Source organism: Trichoderma breve, chromosome 1 (assembly GCF_028502605.1).
Source record: "Trichoderma breve strain T069 chromosome 1, whole genome shotgun sequence".
Lineage (NCBI taxonomy): Eukaryota > Fungi > Ascomycota > Sordariomycetes > Hypocreales > Hypocreaceae > Trichoderma > Trichoderma breve.
In genome coordinates this window covers 4805886-4827568 of record NC_079232.1, presented here as the reverse complement: position 1 = coordinate 4827568, position 21683 = coordinate 4805886, and the positions used below count along the sequence as shown (strand labels likewise).

The following is a 21683-nucleotide window of genomic DNA, read 5'->3' as shown; positions in this document are numbered from 1 at the left end:
CTCTCAAGAGTTCATACAGGCGATAGTGCTCAGAATATTATACGTGAGTGCTCATATAGAGTCCATTAGAGTCAATCACTAAACAGTGCGCCTCTTTTTGCGTTTCCCACTTATACAGGCAGTATCGAGTGAAGCAGACACAAGAACTCGAATAAAAAGACAAATTAGCAAGAGAGTTCGAGACAACAGTTAGCCCAGCATGGCGCATGTTATAAGTAAGACCGCGATCAATACCATTGCTACGACAGCTTCCTCTGCCGTTGTTGTGGACCGTCGTCGCTCTCTCGTCCCTCAGGCCTGGGAGAAGTCTGTCCGTAAAATTGGTCTGGCCGAGTGCGAGCAGGCGGGAGTCTCTCTCGCCCACGCATTCGCCGCCGATGCTCTGAGCATGTATCTTCTCGATGGCGACGGCGAGGACCGCTACTCGGACGAGACCAAGTGGAAGCTTCACGTCCGCATCATGACCTATCTGGTCTCGGCCCATTGCTATAGCGGTGTCGTCACGACCATTGGTCCTGATTACGACGCTGTAGCCTTGTGGTAAGTTGATGTATCTTTCTGCTTTGAGACATGTGGTTTGACTGACTCTGTTCATCTCAGGATGCCTCCCGGGATGCATATGGACGACTGGTGGACCATCTTCCGAAGCGGCATGTGGCGCCTCTACTACCAACTTGGTTCTGAGGGCCGCAAGCGCTACTACGAAGACGTCCTGCCTCTTCTGCATGAGACCATGGACGAGGTCATGGGAGATCGCGAGTATTATTACCTTGCTTATATCGGCACCAAGCCGAGCGCCCGAGGCAAAGGCTATGCCAAGAAGCTCATCATGGACATGGCTGCCAAGGTATGTAACTATCAAAATGAAGCAAATTAGTGAGAAACCGAGCAGACAAAGCTAATAAGCAACCAGGCCGATGCTGAAGACCGCGCCATGTACCTCGAGTCGAGCTCCCGCGAAAACATCAGCTACTACGAGCGCTTCGGCTTCGAGTACCGCAAGGAAATCTCTTTCAAGAGAGGCCCGGTGCCCGTGCCGCTCTTCATAATGGTGCGAGAGCCGGTGGCAAAGCCTGCGGTCAAGGGAGCTGATGAAGCTGTGGTGACTCTGAGCCAGATCGAGACTGTTAAAGTGTAAGTTGTTGCTGTAGCCTCCCAAGCAACCCTCCGAGACTGGAGTTGTTAGACGAGGCCAGATTGATATCGTTGACTTTTCTCTTCTTCTGTCTCTCCTTTCAATGCTCTTGACTCTTTATGAGAATTGTGCTGCAAGGAAATGATGGCTTCTTTGCTTCTTTAAATGCTTCTCACTTCGAAGTTTGGACGATTTTCGTTCAAATGTTTGTATTCATCGTACGCTCATTATAGTTTGTTGCTGCTGCTTCTGCTTTTGTCAGCTGTGTGGGATATTTTTCTCACTTGTCAAGCCCTGTCTCTACCGTACACTAAAATATATCAAAAAGTGCGCATGTTAGCTGCCCTTAATATTCTAAAATGGCCCATGTCTCGTCGTCAACTGTTGTGTAGATGATACCCAATCCCAGCAGCTCATCCGCCGCTGTGAGCACCTCTCGCATTGCCAACCCCAGTGCCCCCGTAATATTACTCAGATGCATTCCGTCGCTGCCTCCCGGCGTGTCATTCAAGTAGTTGTACACTCTCTTTGCGGTGGCACTGCATCCAGAGAGCTTGCTGGGAAGCTGAGCCCCACCGGCGCCAGCATTATAGCCATCGCCGCCATCAACAAACATGCTATCAGCGTTGTTTGGTCCTGCACCGGAGTCACCGGTGGCGCCACGAGTGTAGAACAAATGTACGTATGTCGCCTCGAGCAGATGATAGTTGACCTCGTTAAAGTCCGTTACTGGTCGAATGACGTGGGCTACAACGTGTCGCTTGTTGGAAAATGACTTGAGACGGCCCCAGACGCGGATGTGTGAATCAATCTCGAAGCCGGGCTCTGCGTCGCCTTGTTTGTCCGCGTCGATCCACTTCTTAACGTCAATTTGCCCTGTGCCGTCGTCGACCTTGATCGTCAGATTCGTCTGTTGTGGATTTATGCTGCGGACTTGGCCAACGAATGTGATTTGGGTGATGGGGGCGCCGTCCACTTTGAAGTCTGCACCGGAGTACGGTTCCTCAGCTTCGAGGATCTGCTTGATGGTCAAAGGCCGTAATGATTCATCTTGGTATGACTATTTCCCACTCTCACATGTCAGCTTCATGACCTAGATATTGAGGGAAAGCTTTGTTTGTCTGGCGTAAAAGACAATGGGAATTTCAACTGAACTGACCTTGCCACCACCACCACCTTGGCTGCCTTGCTGTGAACCCCCTCCGGCAAAGAAGCCACCAGAGTCATCGCCACCCTGGGCGCCGTAGCCAGTCTTTTGGTATCCGCCGTATGCAGCTGTATAGGGGAGTTAGGTAATGAAACAATCAGATGCATGAACGGGGGAAGCCTTACACATTATGTTGAGAGCGACGTGGTGAATGGTTGGGTTCTCTCAAAAAAAGGACGACGCGTTTGGACCGCGACGTGGGTTTAATGGATTTTGCCCCGCGACAAGCTAATGGGTAAAGAAAGTGGGCTGCTGTAGGCAGTAAGAGTTGGCAGATGACTCAGCAAGGGAGGCCCGTGAAGCTGGATAGCATGGAGTGCAGAGTGAGTGACAACCAGCTATCCACAGCTTATTAATGGCGCCTGTATCCCGTCCCAGTGCTCTATAAATCACATCACATTAATTCTTCCCTGATGTTGAGTATGAAATAGAGGATACAAATTGTTAGTGAACAGTGATTGTGACACTGCATGCTGTAGTTGTCATGGGATTACATATCGCAAGATGGGATGGATCCATCTCTTGGGCATTTCCCTCGGCAGCCATGTCACTGCGTAACTGCATGTACCTTACCTACCTACATGTGGCCCAAACATTTGATGTAAACATTGAGCACACACGTGCTGCAGCAAACACCACATTCAACATATGAGTTTGATTAGAAAAAAAAGTAAAATGCGCATTGAATTGCTGCACTTGGTCTCCTCTTTCTTCATTCATTTCTTTTTTGCCACTCCAACCTCGATGCATCTTCAAATCGGACCTTCAATGTCACGAGATGCTGCGCGGCATCTCCCATCCTCCACCAGCCAATAGGCGCCCTGCATCTTCAGCCTCGGCAACATTTCAGCCGGGGTTGCATAGACGGACTGACTCGAAAGCTACCACTAAAACCACGGCAGCATTATGGCATAAGCCGGGGTTTGGCATCAACATTCGACGCTTGGTGCTTCATGTTTCCACCGCGTTCTACGCATCTACGAAGCCTCTCACGACCATCAATTAATACCCGGGCCACTGTTTTGCTGCGTGCGGCCTCATCTCCTTCTTAGCAATCTTCTGTTTACTTTGCTTACTGCAGGCGCTTTTGCCTTTGCTTCGTTTCGTTTCTGCGCTCCTCGCCACATCTTCGGCTTTCGACTCGACTTTCGCATCGCATCGCAATGGGAAGATCCCTGACCGCGACACTTCCGCTGATTCCTCTCCCTCGCGGAACTGTCTTATTACCCGGTCTTGCCTACCGCATCACCGTCAACTCCAGCCGGCCCGACATCCCGGCCCTCCTCGCCCACGTCTACGAACTTGCCGCATCAAAGGGCCCGGATGGCCGCATCGACACAATCCCGATAGCATGTGTCCCGGTGTCGTCCCCGCTGGTCGGCCCGGACGGCCAGCTGCTCATTACCAATGGCGAAGACATTGATAATACCCGAATCGATTCCGTCAATCCGGGCACTGCGAAAAAGGATGACTTGTTCGGCTTCGGAGTCGCGGCCAAGATTGTGGGCATTGACGGCCGCGGGTCGGGCGAGTTCGCTCTGCGTGTTGAGGGCTCGAGCAGAGTTAGAGTAGACGGCATCACTCGCGAGCGTCCCTTTTTTGAAGCTAAAGTCACATATTATGAAGACGAAAGTATGCCTCTTCCCCATTGTCAGAAGAAACCATCCCCTGTCTTAGCTCATGTTTCTAACCTTGATTTGTTTTGTTATTAGTCGACGTCACCGACAAGCAGCTGCAAGACTTATTCAGCCTGCTCAAGCTACGCTCAAGAGAGCTCGTCACAATTCTTCGCATATCGTCGTTACTTCCTCGCGCAAACGGCCCATCCCTCTCCCCCGCAGTCACAAAACGGTTGGAGATGCTCATCATTAGAAGAGAATTGAAAGAGGCTGGTATGCTGGCTGATTTCATGGCCAACCTCTTGGATGCCACACACGAGGAAAAGCTTGGTATTCTAGCGGCTCTGGACGCCAAAGTCAGGCTCACAAAGGTTATTGAGCTTCTGGAGCGACAAGTTGGTGGTATCAAGAACAACTTTAAGATTACTACGTTCACAACGGTCCCCGTTCAAATCATTGACCGCTTGAATGAGAACCCCTCTAAAAGACAGAATACAATGCCACCGATGGCAGGCATGGGATTTCTGCCACCTCCAGGGGGCAATGACCAAAACGAAGACCAAGAGGCGTCTGAGCTTGACGAACTAAAGAAGAAGCTTCAGGCTTCAAAACTTCCGCAGGATGCTGCCAAGGCTGTGGATAGGGAGCTTCGACGGCTGCAGAGAATGCCCCCCATGAATCAGGAGTACCAAGTAACAAGGAACTGGCTGGAGACGGTATCTGAAATCCCATGGACAGCAGCTACAGATGACCGGCTAGGGCCTGACACCCTGACCAAAGCCCGAAAACAACTTGATCTCGACCACTACGGCCTGGACAAGGTAAAGAAGAGGCTCATCGAGTATTTGGCTGTTTTGAGGCTTAAACAATCCATTAATGACGATATGGAGGAACAAATCCGAAAGGCAGAGGCCGATGCTGCTGCTGTTGAAAAAACCATTACCGATGGCAACGTTAGAGAAGCTAATTCAGAGGAGATTGCCAAGAGTGATGCGTCTGAGTCGGAGCTTGCCAAGCTCCAGGTGCTCAAGTCAAAGCGCACAGTCGACAAGTCGCCAATCATGTTGCTGATCGGACCTCCTGGCGTAGGAAAGACAAGCCTGGCCAAGTCGGTTGCGACTGCTCTGGGCCGCAAGTTCCACCGCATCTCCCTAGGCGGCGTTCGAGACGAGGCAGAAATCCGCGGGCATAGGAGAACGTACGTGGCGGCCATGCCAGGGCTCATCGTACAGGGCTTGAGGAAGGTCGGTGTGGCGAATCCTGTCTTCCTCCTTGACGAGATTGACAAGATTGGCTCGGCAAGCGTACACGGTGACCCCTCAGCTGCCATGCTCGAGGTTCTAGACCCAGAGCAAAACCACAACTTCCAGGATCACTACGTTGGCATGCCGGTTGACCTGTCCAAGATTCTCTTCATCGCTACCGCCAACAGCCTCGACACCATCCCTGGCCCTCTGTTGGACCGCATGGAGATGATCTATCTTCCTGGCTACACCACGCTTGAGAAGCGCCACATTGCCATCCAGCATCTGATTCCAAAGCAGCTCAGGGCTAACGGATTGGCTGATGACCAAGTTGAGTTCAGCCAGGAGGTGGTATCTAAAATTATTGAGTCGTACACCCGTGAGTCAGGGGTTCGCAATCTGGAACGAGAGATTGGCTCTGTATGTCGTGCCAAGGCAGTTGAATACGCCGAGGCGAGAGACAACAGCGCCCTAGAGACATACCGGCGACAGCTCACCCTTGATGATATTGAGCACATTCTGGGCATCGAGAAGTATGAGGAAGAAATTGCCGAGAAGACAAGCCGTCCAGGTATCGTGACGGGACTCGTGGCCTACAGTACCGGCGGCAATGGCAGCATCCTCTTCATCGAGGTTGCAGACATGCCCGGTAATGGACGGGTGCAGCTTACGGGCAAACTGGGCGATGTTCTCAAAGAAAGCGTCGAGGTTGCCCTCACATGGGTCAAGGCTCATGCCTTTGAGCTGGGCCTCACCCCGGAGCCGCACGTCGACATCATGAAGGATCGCAGCATTCATGTTCACTGCCCCTCAGGAGCAATTCCCAAAGACGGGCCCAGCAGCGGCATCGGCCAGGCCATTGCCCTCATCTCACTATTCTCTGGCAAGCCAGTGCCTCCCACAATGGCCATGACGGTACGTTTCATTGCGCCGGGTTTGACTTTTCCATGTCATACCGTGCAAAAAATTTCCCCTTCCCCTCTTCCAAAACCCTCAACACTGAATGGTATAGCTGACGTGACATGTAACACAGGGTGAGATATCCCTCCGCGGCCGGGTCACCGCTGTCGGAGGTATCAAGGAAAAACTCATCGGTGCCCTCCGAGCGGGGGTTAAGACAGTGCTACTTCCAGCGCAAAACCGCAAAGATGTCAAGGATCTCCCCCAAGAAGTCAAGGATGGCTTGGAAATCTTGCATGTTGGGTAAGCTTTCTTCTACTTGCTTCCTCGGCTCCCCCCTTCCCCCTCCATTCCATCTCCATCTCAATTGCTGGCTGCATAATGCAACAGCGTCTTACGGTTACGCACCTTGCCTCACCGTCAAACATTAGAGAAGGAAAACGCAAAAAAAGCAGTGTTACTAACTCGAGTACTGAATAGCCACATTTGGGATGCGATCCGACTGGTCTGGCCCGATTCCCACTGGGCCGAGGACCATCAATTTGCCGGCATTGAAAGCCGTCTGTAAGGGCTTTTGCTTTCCGGTTGGCATTCCGGGATTTCGTCAAGTCCGCTTGTCCAATTGTAACCCTAATTTAGCATCATGTATATAATGTAAGGGAGTTGGAGCTTGGTATAGTCTGAAATGTATCGGATCTGAGACAATTTACCCTCAGATCGATTGCATCACACCGATGCCCAATGTTGCTAGTAGTGCTAGGACCACTTGATATACCTTGCTAAGCTCACTCAAGACAATGTCATTTGTTTTCACATCATGTAATCCTGGAGTGTTCAGCCGGTGTTCACTGCGTCATAGGCGTGTCTTTTAAACTCTTTAATATTTAAAGGCTCTAATGTATGTGTTTCCTCACAGCTCTCCACGGGATTCCATCACTGCATCAACGCGCTAGAAGAAGCGAGTTGATACCATTAACGTATTGCCATATCCAGTATGTTCCTTGTAGCTCATGTTGTAAAGATGTTCTTTTGAGCAAATTGCACGAGGGGTGTGAGCCGAGGTATCTACGTAGCTGCAATGCGGGCATGTGTACGAGTATTCTTGAATTTAAGGAGACCATGTGCTGCAGCACTAAAAGCACATGGACATGGTGGCGTGAGGGTAAGACACCGGCACATTCCCACCTCTAGCGATTCAAACTGAGACATAAGGGATAAAGGGAGGGAAGAAAGAGAGAAAAAGAAAAGAAAAGAAAGAAAAAGAAAAAAGAGAGCAAGAACTCAGCTGAACAATACGTAGGAAAAGAGGCAAGCATCATGGCCCACACTTCTTCACTCTGCTAAATCAACCAGGTCGCGATCCTGGCCTCTATCAGCTGCCCAAGGTTACGCTGTATCGGTTCGACTGATTCTCCCGCATGTTCATCCTAGCTGAGCTCTCTCAAATGAGACACACATACGACACTAGTACGGCTGCGTTGTCAAACTTCCCTTGGTGGCATATTGCGCATACGTAGAGGAGGTTTGTGCGCACGGCTGTGTAGTGTGTGTTCAGCTGGGCATGGATAGGGAAGAAAGAGAAAAGCAAACCGGCTAGCTAGCCTGACACAGGGGCTGGTTTTATCTTCTCGCAGAGATGGTGGCATACTTCTGTGGCTGATTCTCGTGCTCAACTTGAGTTGCTTGCTTTTCACCAGTTAGGTTGACTTTCTCTCATGTTTCGAAACATTATCCTTCTTCCATGCCTACCAAATCGTCAAGACGTATCATCGAGGCATGTCTCATTATTCCCACCCAGATCACCATCCAAAATGTAATACGCCATATGGTGGGTTGTGGCATCGGTGGCTAGCTATCCGGCGGCGTATTCTGACCACTCGCACGCTCGCTTGGCTCTCCTTGCATACTTTTTTGCTCCGAAAAATGGGTATCCGGTCCAATGCAGGGAGGGAGGTCGGCTGCATTCACGGAGTGCCCTGTTGTTGTATGCGTTGTATGCATATACGGTGCAGCACTACGGAGCCAAAGTCTTCAAGATTATGTTTGAATTTCATTTCAATCTTCACCTTGGCTGACGTCGAAACGCAACTCATTGCTTTTGTATCGGGAATAGTCATGCTGCTGCACTCTTACATGGATATGGCCGGCGAAGAGCCGACCAGCCAGCTCAGCAAGAGCTCGGCTTGTTGAGCTCGGCATCGTAGTTTTAAGCATGAGATAATAAGCATGAGATAATAAGTGAAACAAGGCCGTCTCGGTGATTCGAGTAAGGAGCTTCGGGCTGCAAATCCAGAGGCGAGAAATTGTTAGAACCAACTCAACGGGAGTCCGATTCCATACGAGTACTCGTATGAGGACACTTGCTCACTGTCATATCTGAAGTCTTGAAGTGCTGCAGGGATGTCGGTTCGCAGTAAAGAACAGCAGCAGAAGCAATGGAAAAGGCCCCGACCTTTTACGAGAAAAGTTCTGTCAACAAGGGGCTATCCTGGCACGTGGCGACCCTGGTGAAAGTGGTTGATTTCAAGCCAGGTGCAGCAAAACATAACCATCGAGAAGGAGACTGCGTTATTGCCATACTGATTGTACTCACAGCTCCGGGCGTGCGGTCAACTTTTTCGCGGAGCATTCGGAACTTACCAGCTGCGAGTACATGCTGTAGAGTCTAAACGATTGAGGGGGTTGAGCTCGTGATGTATCCACCTATCTCTTGGCGACAATATGCGTATCTCAAACAAAGATGTGATTATTCCGTAACTCCTGAACAAGGCAACACTCCCACTCCCACTTGGTACTCGTCCTCCATGTGTAGTCGAATCTTGGTGTAAAAAAGGACAGACTATTCCACCTGCACAGTCCTAGTGTTGGCGGCCGTCACACATCCGAAATCCTGACGGTACAGTCCAGACCCTTCCAGCGTGGAATGCCCGTGTCAATTCATCCACCCCAGTCACATCAGTGTGGCACTTGTAGCAGTACTACTGGTAGGGGTTGGGGTGTTCTGTAAAGAAGTGTGGATGCCAAGAGAAGTAAGGGAGGACTCTGATATTTTGTTCCGATTGAATGGCTAAGCTCCGATTGTGACGCATGCGCAGCGATGTCCTCGTATGAAGTTGAATCCCCGGGCACGCAGTTCAAGCGTCACTAGCGAGATTGCCAGCGTTGATCATATCGACGACTCGAAAGAAATCAACGGCGAGCTTGGTACATGAGCCGAAAGGGTCCAGGACCGAAAAAAAAAAAAAAAAACGCCGAACACATGGTACACCACGCCAAGTTTGTACATGTACTTGGCACGGGTTCGTTCGTCGCATGTATGTAAGATTGAACAATGTAGGAGAATGTCACGGTGGACTCGACGGACCGGGGCCACACAGCCCCTTCTATAACCCCCCACCCACATCGATGAGATGTGATGAAATACTAATAGACGCTTGTCAGAAAATTTCCGTCTGGTTTCCTTGCCGACTACGGAATAGTGACATGGCCACTAGGGGCACTGCGCTTTAGATTCCCGTTTCCGGCTGTTGCTTATCTTGGTCACTCTCTTGGTGTGGTAACAGCAGGGAGAAGCTTTCCCAGCTGTCGCATCATTGGATGCCGAGCCTCCCCGGAATGATACTCGGAAGAAGTGAAGATCGTATTGTTAGCCCCCCAAATACCCACCAGATGGCACGAAGCATGCATGTGGTGGTGGTAGTCCGTAGTAGGAGTAGTAAAGCACGTACTGCCTCCTGCTAGTGGGATGAGCTGTGAGTGAGATAATTTTTTTTCTTTCTCTTGGCCTTGCTGCCGCCGCGTGGCTAGATGGATCCGAGATATGTCGCAAGATATCCTGCAGAACAAGGTCAGCTGTTCTTCAGTAGGAAGGAAATCTTTGCGCCTTGAACCTAATGACAGCTCCGCAAAGAGTACCTGAACTCAGACCCGTACTTGTAAGGTGTACCCCCCAAATTTTCCGTCCGGCATGGAATAAATGAGATTGTACCATTTCGTACTTCGTAATTCGGACTCCATACGCCGTATTCACGGCCTAAAGGCTGGCTAGCCGAAATATGCACCTTCCTACTGGAACAAGACTAGATGCATGAGGCCCCTTGCTGAGGACGCGAGATTTTAGCAGGCAGCTCAGTGCCTGGGGCTTGTTGATTTCTTTCTTTTTTTCTTTCTTTCTTTCTTTCTTGCTTGCTTTCTTTGTCGCTGCGCTTGTAACATATGTTTGCATCCCCTCTTCGTTTCCTTGAAGAGATGATGTTTTGGACTGCCTAGTTACTGTAGCTCGCTTTCACGTATTATCGGGGCGAGTGGCCGCGCTGCAATGACCTGTATCTCTTTGAATCTTGTGCTGTTCCCCCAGATTCATTTGAGGGCATATCCCTGTCCCCCGGAAATTTAGCTCTTCAATAGTCCTGCGACCATCAGAAAGAAATGGGGTCTCGGCGGGGTGTTGTAGAGCCATGGGAGGGAAAAAAAATTTGGCCTGGGCCTTCCGAAGCACAGGTGCCCGGCCGACCCCGGTGGTTTCGTTACTTTGGACGATTCTTGATGAGTCCTTTGATGCCCACGATACTGTACATCATGAGATGGAAAGCCCTCGGTCTGACTAGTGGCCAGAGTGCCAACCATGGCAGTAGGATGCCACCTACTCAATCTGGGAGAGAAAGCTTGGAATCGATGGTACCATCTGTGATGGCATTAGAAAGTCATCCTCCTCCTCACGAGATTTCATATAATAAGGGTATTTCTCGTATTGGACACAAACATGCAGAGAAGCGAAGGGCATAAACCGGGAACTTATGCCGATCAGTCTTTTGCTGCTTGGCCGTGGCGTCGTCACGGATCAGCTTCCGGGCGGCCATGTACGAGTAAGAGGCATGCAAATGTAGCGGCTGTCGATTTCCACTGCAATTTTTCGAGCTCGTGCAGCGGGAGACATGGGGCATTACTCCAGATACGAGGCAAGTGAAGATACGGAGAATTTCGATTGGGACGTTGGGAGGGGAGAAAGCCAAGCCAAGCCACCTTGCTGGCGGTAAATTAAAGTACAGGTAAGGTAGCATGGAAGAGTAAGTGCCCACGGGCAGGTGGTTGCTGTACCTGTAGTGCAGTGGGTACGAGATACCAAGTACTGGGTACGAGTGCTCCGTAGTCGGTACCTCGTTCCTGGCAAGGTGCCCATTGGATGTGATTTCGGCACGCCCAACGGCAAGAATGAAGGTCGCGATTGCCATCACCAGACCTTGCTTTCGGTTAAAACAAATTCCCGGCCCAATGTTGGCCCTGCGGCGACATTCGACGTGCGTTGCCGACATGGCAGACTCGGACTATCAGCTTCGCCTCCGCCAATACGATTGCTTGGTGCTAGAACCTGAACTCTGAGCCTAAGCAGTATTTTGTAATCCGTGCCTGACCTCAGAGTCTCTTGACTGGCCCCAGGTGAGTGCCAAGGCACTTCTGCTATGCCAAAGAGGCAATAACGTGCTGACGAGATGCAGCTAAAGAGGTCCACCAACGCCGCCTCTCGTCGACGCCGCCGGAATAATTTGAATGCCCTAGGCCTACAGTAGTGCCTCGGTGGCTAGGAGTTCATGCTTTCGCAGATGGGATGAGGTGCAAGCTGCGGGATAGAGAGTGCTGAGAATCCGTACTCCGTACGATACGAGGACTCGGTCGTCGAAAGCTGTTCGGGTGGCTACTATCAAGGGACGCTCCTTGATCGGGGGATTTCGAGACCTAACACAATGTGCTCATCGAGCAGCATTCCAGGGATTGCTCAGCACATCGCCAGATTTGCATCTCTCCCTGCACGGAGTACTCCGTACCTACTATATCGGGTGCCAGTACGAGTATACCAAGCTTTCTTTATCCGTCCTGAGCTCCAGCCTACTCGTACTAGAGCTACGCCTACTCGGTAAGAGCACAAGCGTTTTCAACGCATATGGCGCCAAGGGATACAAATGTTCCCTCTTTCCGCTGGGAGGGCTGATATTAGCGGCTATCTCTTTTGTCGGCACGCAAAGTTCTACCTAATTATGGGGCACACGAGTCTGCCGGTATCACAAAGTAGTGATACTGTCCCAGAATTTCGCGACTTGAAAGCTGGTAACCGGATAGTCTTGGTGCTAATCTAATAAAGACCATAGCACGGAGCTAAAGAAGACGTGATCTTGTTGAAGAGCTCCAGCCGACGATGGTACACATCATTCATGTCTTGAGAATCTCGGTGACCGGCCGTCCCTTGGTTCCCCGATACCAAATATCGGTTGGCCGAGAAAAGCATCCATGGCAAAAAAAGAGGCAGAATCTAAAAAGAAGCGAGCAGAAGAGATCAGGCATATTCGAGCTCCTCACTTCTCATATACAAACGCAAAGAATACGGCAATCTATCTCCAATATCAAGTAAGATTACCAGCGATACTCATCATTGTTTTCTTTGTCTCTTTCGGCTGTCGACCCAGCTTGATTGTCAGAGAGCGGTATCTATACTACCAGTATCAGTACATATGGTATGATACGGCTCAAACTATTTCGGTGATCACAATCAGTGCCCGTCAGCTGAGGTGGGACAAGCGCTTTCCTGTCTCCCGTCGGCGGTCATTCTAAGACGATTTTCCTTCAAATAGGTAGATTTCCACCACGAGTGACGCTTATGGTGAACATGCTAATTGTATCAAGTTGGCACGTTTTTGAGACTTTGCTTGCCAAAGAGAACAAGGGGATCAAGGACCGAGAGCCGTAAATGGGCGCCAACTACTAACTAACGCGTCGTCGGGTCGGGGGATTTAGCCATGCATAGATCAACGCTCCGTTTATTAGGCCTTCTTTTTTTTCCACGGATGACGCATTCGGAAAGGAATCCGAACAAGAAATGCGGAGCAGCCAAGCAGACTACTGCCTTGATTATATCATTGCCAGTTGCTTTTTTACAAAAGAAAACAACGAGAAAGCACCAAAATGAGAATAGGTGAGAACGATGCCAAGTCGTCACAAGGGTACCAAAAATAAAGACGGCAGCGTGTTCTCACGTAACCCCAACGTTGTATTCCATAAAGAGAGACGCCGTTCTCAAAACAGACAACACAAGGGTGTCCTACAGTACTCGTACCAAAGACCGGCCTTAAAGGATTGGGGAGAATTCCGGACAACCTTTACAGTTCTATTCGCTCCTCTAGTTCTGTCTTTCGACAAGGGCTAGACGAGTGGCCTCATGGAAGAACCTAGACGAGAGATGTGATTACGTCTTCTGTGGCAACTGCAACTACCAGACCACATCATGACTGGTTCAGAGCCCGAGGCATTGGGTCGATGACGGCGGTACCAGCAGCTTGCTGCAAGGGTTCATGCAGCTTTACAATGGCTTATCTGGGGAGAAATGACCGCCTGACTGGCATTGGAGCATCGTCGACGGCATCAAAGCGGGTCGTCTCCCAGCCTGCAAGCTGCAGCAGTGATACCTGGCTAACTCGGAAACTGCCTTAGGACCACTTAGCCCACGGTCCATCGTCTCCCCCCCTCCTTTGATAGGCAATTTCTTAGGCCCATTGTGCAATTCAGGCTGACCCCAACTGCGAAGTACAGAACATTTCGATATTACCGAGTTATACTTACAAAGAAGAAGGTGAGTTTTGTAATCGCTGAAATTCGTACAGTGGCAAATATAACAAGGGACCCTGGGGCACACTCAGACTCAAGCGAGTAAGCATCTGCTTCAGGTATGAGTACCGAATGACACCTTTCCCCAACTGAGATATCAATAAGGGAACCAGCATTCACATCTTCTTCGCTAATTGGAGGGGCGGGAGCAAGGGTGACTCCGTCGGGTGAATTATTAGCATCATGTGTCAATATCTGGTTTCGGGATGGCACGGTCGCACTGCTGCACGGGTATTCAAGCGCGCGCAATACGATTTGCCAGGAGCAGCTTTTTTCTAAAAAAGCAAACCCTCTTTGTTCTCGCGCCAGGGGGTTCTCCGGCGAGCGCTGAGATGCCCGGTCTGTGATTCCTGCAGGACACCAATCCGATCTGGGAGAGACACCCGGTGGATGATGGCTAAGCTTGCGTCTTCGATAAGTGACAGTTGGTATGTGACCATTTGTCTAGCGCGTCCCGTCTGTTAGAGAAAGTGAAGACCTCTTTTTAGCATGCTGTTTCCTCTCGCCAGAAGCATGTTTGCTCCTATGACTGAAGACACTGCTTCTCATGCACGCACTGAGTCTGTTCCATGATCCTGATGCAAAGACGGACCAGGGGATCCTGGTGGTATACATACTTGCACGGGTACGGAGCAAGTGATGACTTGCTGAGGTCCTGAAATCTGGCCAGGGCCATTTGACTAGTGCTATCATTTTTTTTCTCGCTCACCCGCTTGGACTGGGTAGTCCATGTACTTGGTGCGTCGAGATGAGGTATTGGTTTGGGTAAGCGGGTGGGTTTGGACAGCTCCGCACTAAGTCAAGGCTTGCTCGCGAATGGATCCTGTTTGCTTTTGGCAATGAACAATACGGAGTAGGGATCGCAATCTCGTTGCTCTCTGGCCTGGCCTGGAATACTACGAAGATACCGATACCTATGTCCGACTTCCCCGTCGCGAAACGTCAATATAATCTATGGCTCAAGCCAATAGGCAGTGAGGAGCTGTGAGCTCCGTAGAAGAATGGGTTGACCTGATTCGGCATCTGCCAAGTACCCGTTACATTGCCAGGAACGAGCTACTTTTTGACATGATGGAGAAACTAATCTCGGAAATCTTGGGTCATACCAACCGGCAAGCTGCCACGCATTGACAAGGGGAGGCGCCGTTCCAACGCTAAATGGCACACCTCCCAAAATGTCCGCGGACCGCATGCTGGCCCGTTCATTTCTCATCAGATTCTGCAACTTGGGAGCACTCAGTCGGATCTTAAAAGGACAGACGGATCTTTGGAACAGACCGGGCTGAGCCTTGGGGCCTGCGTTGGCTACACCTGGTTTCACACCTAGGATTCGATGAGAATGAGGGATGGGATTCTTTTTTCTAGGGCTATGCCCAGCCTTGTCGCGAATTGCAGTACATACTCGCACAGTCATTACATGGTCACATTAGGCATCGAGATACTATTGAGTGATACAAACCAGCCGGATTCAAAGAGACCGACCCACTCAAGGGAAAGGTACTGCCTAATGACAGGCCGCCACACAAACGTCATCTGGATGAATAGGTCCCCAACTTTGCCAGGGAGGAGTGCAATGGTAAACATTTGTACCTGAAGCTGCCTGGGAGCCAACTTTCCGTCGCAACAAGGCTAATATTAATGCTGGTACAACTACGGAGCATCAGGCATGTACGAGTAGTATATCGGAACAGAGTTGGTATTCCCACTACCGGCGGAGTGCATAATCCTACATCCGCACGGACGGGCTCAGGGTGGGATCGGTGACGCCGGACCTGGCGTGGTCTCAGTTTCTGGAGCCTTGTGATGCGTTGTAAAGAGCAAAAGGCTCACGCTTTGATTCTTGAGCCGTCGGACGAAGATTGGCAATTCACTAACCCGCGGTCTGAAGAAGTATGGGATCTGCTCTGCATGTTTTAGATCATCGAATCCTACACATCGCTAAAGCCTCAGCTGGCTACGTTATGCGAGGGAGAACGGAGCACTGGCCCTTTCTTCCTCCCTTCTTTTGCCTTATTGGGTAATCTGCAGTTGTCAACACTACAGTACTCCAAGCGGCTTGCGGCGCCGTGGGTTTCCATTGGTGGTATTGCGCTGTGTATTTATATGTATAAGCAGGTGCAGTGTGGAAAAGTAAAATATTGAAATCCCCTTCCTCTGAGCCCGTTTAGGTGCGAGTTTTGCAGGACGTTCTAAACCTTACTAGCAGCCTAAGCTTCGGCTTCCTACCTGAGGGCCCTGCCGTCGCGTGTCCACATGCCCATGCACAGAGCAACCGGATGATTGGATGGAGTCTCTTCCGCTGACCCATGCCACAGGTTGGTATACAGTATACATGTAAGTGGTATCCCAGGAGTTCAACGCAGCCTTGTCGACAAGCCAGGTCCAGCCCACAACCTTGGGCGCCGGCCAACAGGAAGATGGAGAGGGCGCTGGGAAAGCATGTAGCCATGTTTGGCAAACAGGGCCTGGGCGCAGGGTCCGGCACGGTCCCTAAATAAGCGTCCAGCTCGTGTCATATCCACCACCCTCCGGCATGATGCCACTTCGATTGTTTAGCCTGATGGTGCTTCGTAGAAAATCTGGCACTCAGCCGGCCCGCTTAAGCAGAGGCTCCTCATGGGCACCCTCTCTAGTACCTAGCTAAGTGCTCGTGGGCTTGCTCCGAAGTGGTCCATCCACGATCCACGAAGCCATTCCCTCCAATCCGTCATCGAGGCCGTGCCATTTAGCCACACGACGAGTCGCTATTAGCACTGCTAATCCCAGGTTTGCTAGCTTCCCCGACTCCCATGCAGGCTCCCTGTCTCCCAAGCTGCTTGGGGCAACGCGAGCTACTCCAACTTTTGATAGCTCCTGGAGGTACCTCCGTTGCAAGCCTTGGCTCTTGCGTCTGACGCTCAGGCCGGGGGGGAGTATATGCAGACTAAAAGCAAGTACATGTACACGGGGTTGGCTCCAGACATCGTTCGGGCCCTTCTAAATGTGCCGAGGACACCAAAATCTTCCCAACCCCGGCCTGCTCTCGTCCTGCCTGCTTTGACCGATTCGATCATCTCTCCTAGTAGCTTGTTGACTTACTCGAGAATTGCAAAAGTCGCTCAACCCCTGATTGCTTTTGTGCAGCTAGGTACGAGGCAGTATAACAAAGCTTGAACGCCTCACGGCTTGCATTTCTAGAATACCAGGACTATCCCGGCATCGAGGGTTTGAAAGAGTGAGCACAGGTAAATGACCAGTCTCGACATCGTTCTCACTCCCTGCGACGCACACCCCGGAACCAACAAGAAGGGAAGATATCACCCAGCCAACTCCAGTTTGCTGTCTCCCGGCTACGGCTCAGGGCTCCGACTCTTGTCCTAGTCCCTTTCAGCTGAATCTTACCTCTTACTCGCATGACACCTTTTTTATCACCGTCCTTGAACGGCGAATGGTTTATCTCTTTGCCGTCCACCTCTTTGACCACCGTCTAAATCCTTCTTGCCGGCCTTTACTAACCTTCTGCTTGCTACTGAATCCAACCCCCAGCACGCCTCCTGGAAACAAGATACACGCCCCTCCCCACTCAACCTCCACAGCTCTCTTCTTGTTTCCCGCCTTTCCCTTCCCAGTTTGCCCCAATCATAGCCGTCTCCAGTGTCTTATTACGCTTGTGAAATCTCACACGCACGGTGGCCGTCTCTCCTCCCCTCTCGAGACAAGCCAGCGGAGAATTGTCAGATAGGATTGACCGGGCAGGGGATCATCATGGAACAAGCCATATCCTGTCGCCTCTGATTAACCCGCTGCAATAAGAACATTATTAGACCAGGAACTCGGTCCGTGGGCCCCCGACTCCTCAACGCTACTTGCTTGGCTACCTACTTTGCTCTGTAGCTCTCGCGCTTGTAGGCTTCTCGGCGGATAACCCTATTTTCTATGGTCCGACTACCTTGCATTGGCAACTGGGTCCCATTGACTGGGCCTAAGAGTCGCACAAAAACCGACCGTGAGCCGCCAATCAGCCTCAAGAGGCTGATTCCTGTTGTGTTTTCCTTCTGACTCCGTCGTTTGAGCCCGCGACTTTGGTCGGGTTCAGCAACTTCAGCTTTCGCCAGAACCCGTCACTCAAGTCGTGGAACTTTGCGATTTTGCTGCGGGCTGCCGTTCCATCTCGATAACCACCGACGACACGACTGCATGCTGTATCACGAAAGGTTCTAGTATCTCTGGTTATCAGGTATCACACTGTTCCAGCGGCGTCTGTTTCACGTCGGCTCTTCTCCGCCTGGCTGGATCTCGGTTCCATTCTTGTTTCGAACTTGCTGGCTGGCTTCTCAGTCTCGTGTTCATTCCCTGAGCCCAGCGAACGACTTTTCTCTTTGGACTCTCTCCCCCCTCATCAGTTTGAGACCAACCGCCAAGTTACTCTCCCCTTAGTCTTTCTACATTTTTACTAGGCCACGGAGAAGTCGAGATTGCTATCCATCTTCGTCTAATTACTGCTGGATTGATCGTTGAAGAAAGAACCACGGGGTTCTAAGTTATCATTTTAATTCTGTCACGTCTCGATATCCAAGATCGCGCCGGGATTTTACTGCAAACACCCGTTACCGTCGATATACCACCTACATCTTCGAGTTCCAACTATTAATCATTAGAAAGAGCACTACTCTTCCGCATTCGTTTCGAGCTTTCACGGGATCTTGGGGCTTACAGTAGCCCATCTGGATGATCGAAGCTTGGAATTTTGTTTTTTGAACCTGGGCGCCGTGGATAGTGGCCCAGCTAAGCATTTGAAGGAATATCTCATCCATGACCTTTATAACGCAACCTTCTAATCCGACGCCGCCCCTCCACCCCGGGCCTCCTCAAGCTTATTCCAACTCGGCCCGCTGTGCCTTCGACTTCAATTGGAGCCGTAAGGAGCTCCTCCCAGAGGAGTCGGCTGTACGGAGTAGGGCATATCCCTCGCCTCCTATGTCCGGCTCTCCGCCTTTGCCTCTGAGATCGGCTCATGAGGCCGGTGGTCGAGGCGAGGCTCCGACTTTCTACGCTACCTCTAGACTTATCGATGGCCTTCGTGGAGGTCCGACACAATCATCGCCTGCAAATATTCGGGAACAAATTTCACCAATAATAACGAGACCATACCCACAAGAACCAACAACAAGGTCGCCCTATTCATACCCAAGGCCGGACGAATCAGGGAGAATTGTCCCTTATCCTCCTCAGCATCACCATGGAATGCCCCAAGGAGTTTCACAAGCGCCGTACCTGAACTCAGCATCATCGAATTCGGAAGCATATCCTGTGCCTGATCGATCACAGGCAGTCGAATCACAGCCGTTTACGTCTCCGAAATCTCAGAGAAAGACAAAGGGCCATGTTGCCTCCGCTTGCGTGCCTTGCAAGAAAGCTCATCTTCGGTTAGTCATCAGTGATTGAAACAGGCGTACGACGCTCTGCAAGCCCTATGTAATTACTAACACTCTTTTCCCTTAGATGCGATGGTACGTTGTATTTGTCTTTGATTTTGTTCGTTTGAAAAACTATATAGTTCGCCGGTTTCATCGTCCTGCGGGTCTGTTTCTCTCAGAGAGCACATAATCCATCTGAAACCCACCAATGTCATGGATGAAGTATACAAAACTTCTTAGTTACTTTGGTGGAAGAAGATGAAAACCCTGCTTTGCCCCTTTGACGATATATAATTATGGGAAAAGGGGGGGCTCCGCATAGAGGACGGAAGATACGATGAATTTCTGAGCTGACTGATTGATAGCACAACGACCCTGTTCTCGATGTCTTGGTAATGGGAAAGAGGATGCTTGTGTCGACGTTCAGCATAAGAAAAGAGGTCGGCCACGATTACGAGACGAAAGAGATGCTAGATTCGATCCCACAAGATATTCCCATCCCCAGGATGCGGCCCTCAGGAGGCCGTTAAGTATATACCCCTCAGGCATGGCAGGACTTTCACCATACGAAGACCCTCTTCGACGAAGTCAATCCTATCGATCACTCGAGCCGCCGTCGAATGATGCTACTTCGCGTGAATATCAAGAGAGGTCCATGGCTCCAGATCCAAATATCTATAATCTATCGTATCCAGGCACACCGCATGCTATGGAGCCTCTGGCGTACTTGAGTATGGAGTTTGATATTGTTAAGGCATCTCCAATGTTCATGGACATAGTCCACGCATCGAGCCCAATAGGGAATAAACTAAGCGATATCGTTACACCACACCAGGCAAATTTCCTCACCAATCTTCAAAATCAACTTTTTGAAGAGCAACGATTACACGAGCCGAATTATCTGCCTCCTATGCTGGGCAGGCTAGATTTAGCAATCAAGGACTTTGGATTTACGACTGAAGATGTCGCAAGATTTCGCCTTAACCATCTCGAATATTTCAGCTTCGTTGGATATGATGGCTACACAAGGACTTTTCCGCTTCGTTTTGGGCTCGCAAAGGAGGGTTCGTTCTATTTCGTCGTGTTCCTGTTGAGTCTTCAACAGCCTCCCCCACAGTTACCACCTCCGCTACCATCGCATGCACAACATGCACAGTATTCCCACCATCCACAGCAGAGACAGCATTCTCAACATTCTCAGCATAGCCAGCATAGTCAACACTCTCAGCATGCTCAGCACGCGCAGCATCCTCCATATGCACAGCACTCACAGCATTCACAACACACGAGGGAACCTGGTACGGCTTATCATCATCCACCCCCATCCCATCAAGGAGCGTATGGAGACCAGTCGAGTTCTTCCTCGGTTGATTCTTATCGACATCGGCTTAGTGATGGCTCTATTCGATCGCCACACAATCCGGCTTCTTCGAGCACAGGTACCAGCTCAGGAATCCCAACTTATACGCAGTCACAATATTCTGGGGCTAGCTATCAGACATCTCAAAGTGACCATAACCCTACTAGCCGACCTGCAACTCAACCCGCTTATCACTTACCTCCTATTCGGGCACAGCCAGATCACAGACCCTCCTCTCGAGAAGTCGGTTGGCCCAATGGCGAACGACCAAGACGAGTTGATATTGGTGGCCTGCTGGAGCAGCCCGCAGATTCTGGCAGGCGGTAGTGATGAAAAAGATTGGCCTGGAACCTTGAGGCTATACCTGGCAAAGGGCCATTGTTACGAGTACCAACTTGAAACTTTTCTATTCCTTGAGAGTTTATTCATTGGCGCTGGCGCTTCAGGGGAATTGCTTTACTTCCATCACAGAAGTATGGAATAAAGAGACTGATTTTCAACACACAAGCGACATTGATTGATTTTTACAAGCATCAAAAATTACGGACGATGCCAAAATGGCTGAAATTTTGTATCTTGGCAACACAATGTACCAGTAGAGATGCCCACAGTCTGCGTTTCTTTCAGAGCGGTTATTGTCTTTATGTGATCTCTTATTTTTTTTATTGCGTGTTTTTCTCTTAATTTCCTTTTTTCCTTTACTCGGCTATATGGCAAAAGCGGACGGACAGGGAGCGGTATCGTTCAGCAAGGAGATTTCAAGGGGGCAATTGGATTGAACGCTTAAGCGGTGCTACATTTTGAACAAGGGTTATGGGGTTTCCAAACGCAAAGAGTTAATTTGTGTCCTGTCTTTCTTCCTTGTCTTTCTTTTTTATGGTTGGTTCATTTATGCAGAAACCGTTGAGCGCTTTGCGAAATTTCTAGCGGAAGCGGCGGCATCTATGGTATAGGGCATGAATATTGATGGAATTTGCTTTGACATATTGGAATTGTTACTTTTGTTATTGCTCATTGGATGACTCTAGTTTGCTTGCTCAATGATTGCGCTTCAGGGGTGTGGCTATCTACGTAGACATTGGTGGCCAACGTAGGTAATCATTAGCGGTATCAAGAGCGTCAAGCATGACCTTTTTGCTCTAATCTCAATTACTACCTAGGAGGCCTAA

General features: G+C 50.3%; 4 protein-coding genes across 4 annotated transcripts; 3 read left to right on the top strand and 1 right to left on the bottom strand.

The window, feature by feature from the left end:
- Window positions 1-199: 199 nt before the first annotated feature.
- T069G_01440 (acetyltransferase (GNAT) domain-containing protein) lies at window positions 200-1138 on the top strand (the record flags this gene model as incomplete). Its single annotated transcript, XM_056168650.1, has 3 exons — window positions 200-540; window positions 601-847; window positions 914-1138. 3 exons carry the CDS (start codon window positions 200-202, stop codon window positions 1136-1138), a joined length of 813 nt encoding a protein of 270 aa, XP_056033966.1.
- A 343-nt stretch (window positions 1139-1481) lies between these two features.
- On the bottom strand, window positions 1482-2471 carry T069G_01439 (OB-fold nucleic acid binding domain-containing protein; the record flags this gene model as incomplete). The annotated part of the gene is made up of 3 exons (XM_056168649.1): window positions 1482-2195; window positions 2295-2410; window positions 2468-2471. 3 exons carry the CDS (start codon window positions 2469-2471, stop codon window positions 1482-1484), a joined length of 834 nt encoding a protein of 277 aa, XP_056033965.1.
- A 1034-nt stretch (window positions 2472-3505) lies between these two features.
- On the top strand, window positions 3506-6673 carry T069G_01438 (ATP-dependent protease la (LON) substrate-binding domain-containing protein; the record flags this gene model as incomplete). Its single annotated transcript, XM_056168648.1, has 5 exons — window positions 3506-3974; window positions 4055-4812; window positions 4984-6120; window positions 6239-6408; window positions 6586-6673. 5 exons carry the CDS (start codon window positions 3506-3508, stop codon window positions 6671-6673), a joined length of 2622 nt encoding a protein of 873 aa, XP_056033964.1.
- Window positions 6674-18549: 11876 nt separating this feature from the next.
- T069G_01437 (uncharacterized protein) lies at window positions 18550-20841 on the top strand (the record flags this gene model as incomplete). The annotated part of the gene is made up of 4 exons (XM_056168647.1): window positions 18550-19174; window positions 19520-20304; window positions 20383-20452; window positions 20594-20841. The coding sequence occupies 4 exons, from the start codon at window positions 18550-18552 to the stop codon at window positions 20839-20841; spliced, it is 1728 nt and encodes a 575-aa protein (XP_056033963.1).
- Between the last annotated feature and the right edge of the window lie 842 nt (window positions 20842-21683).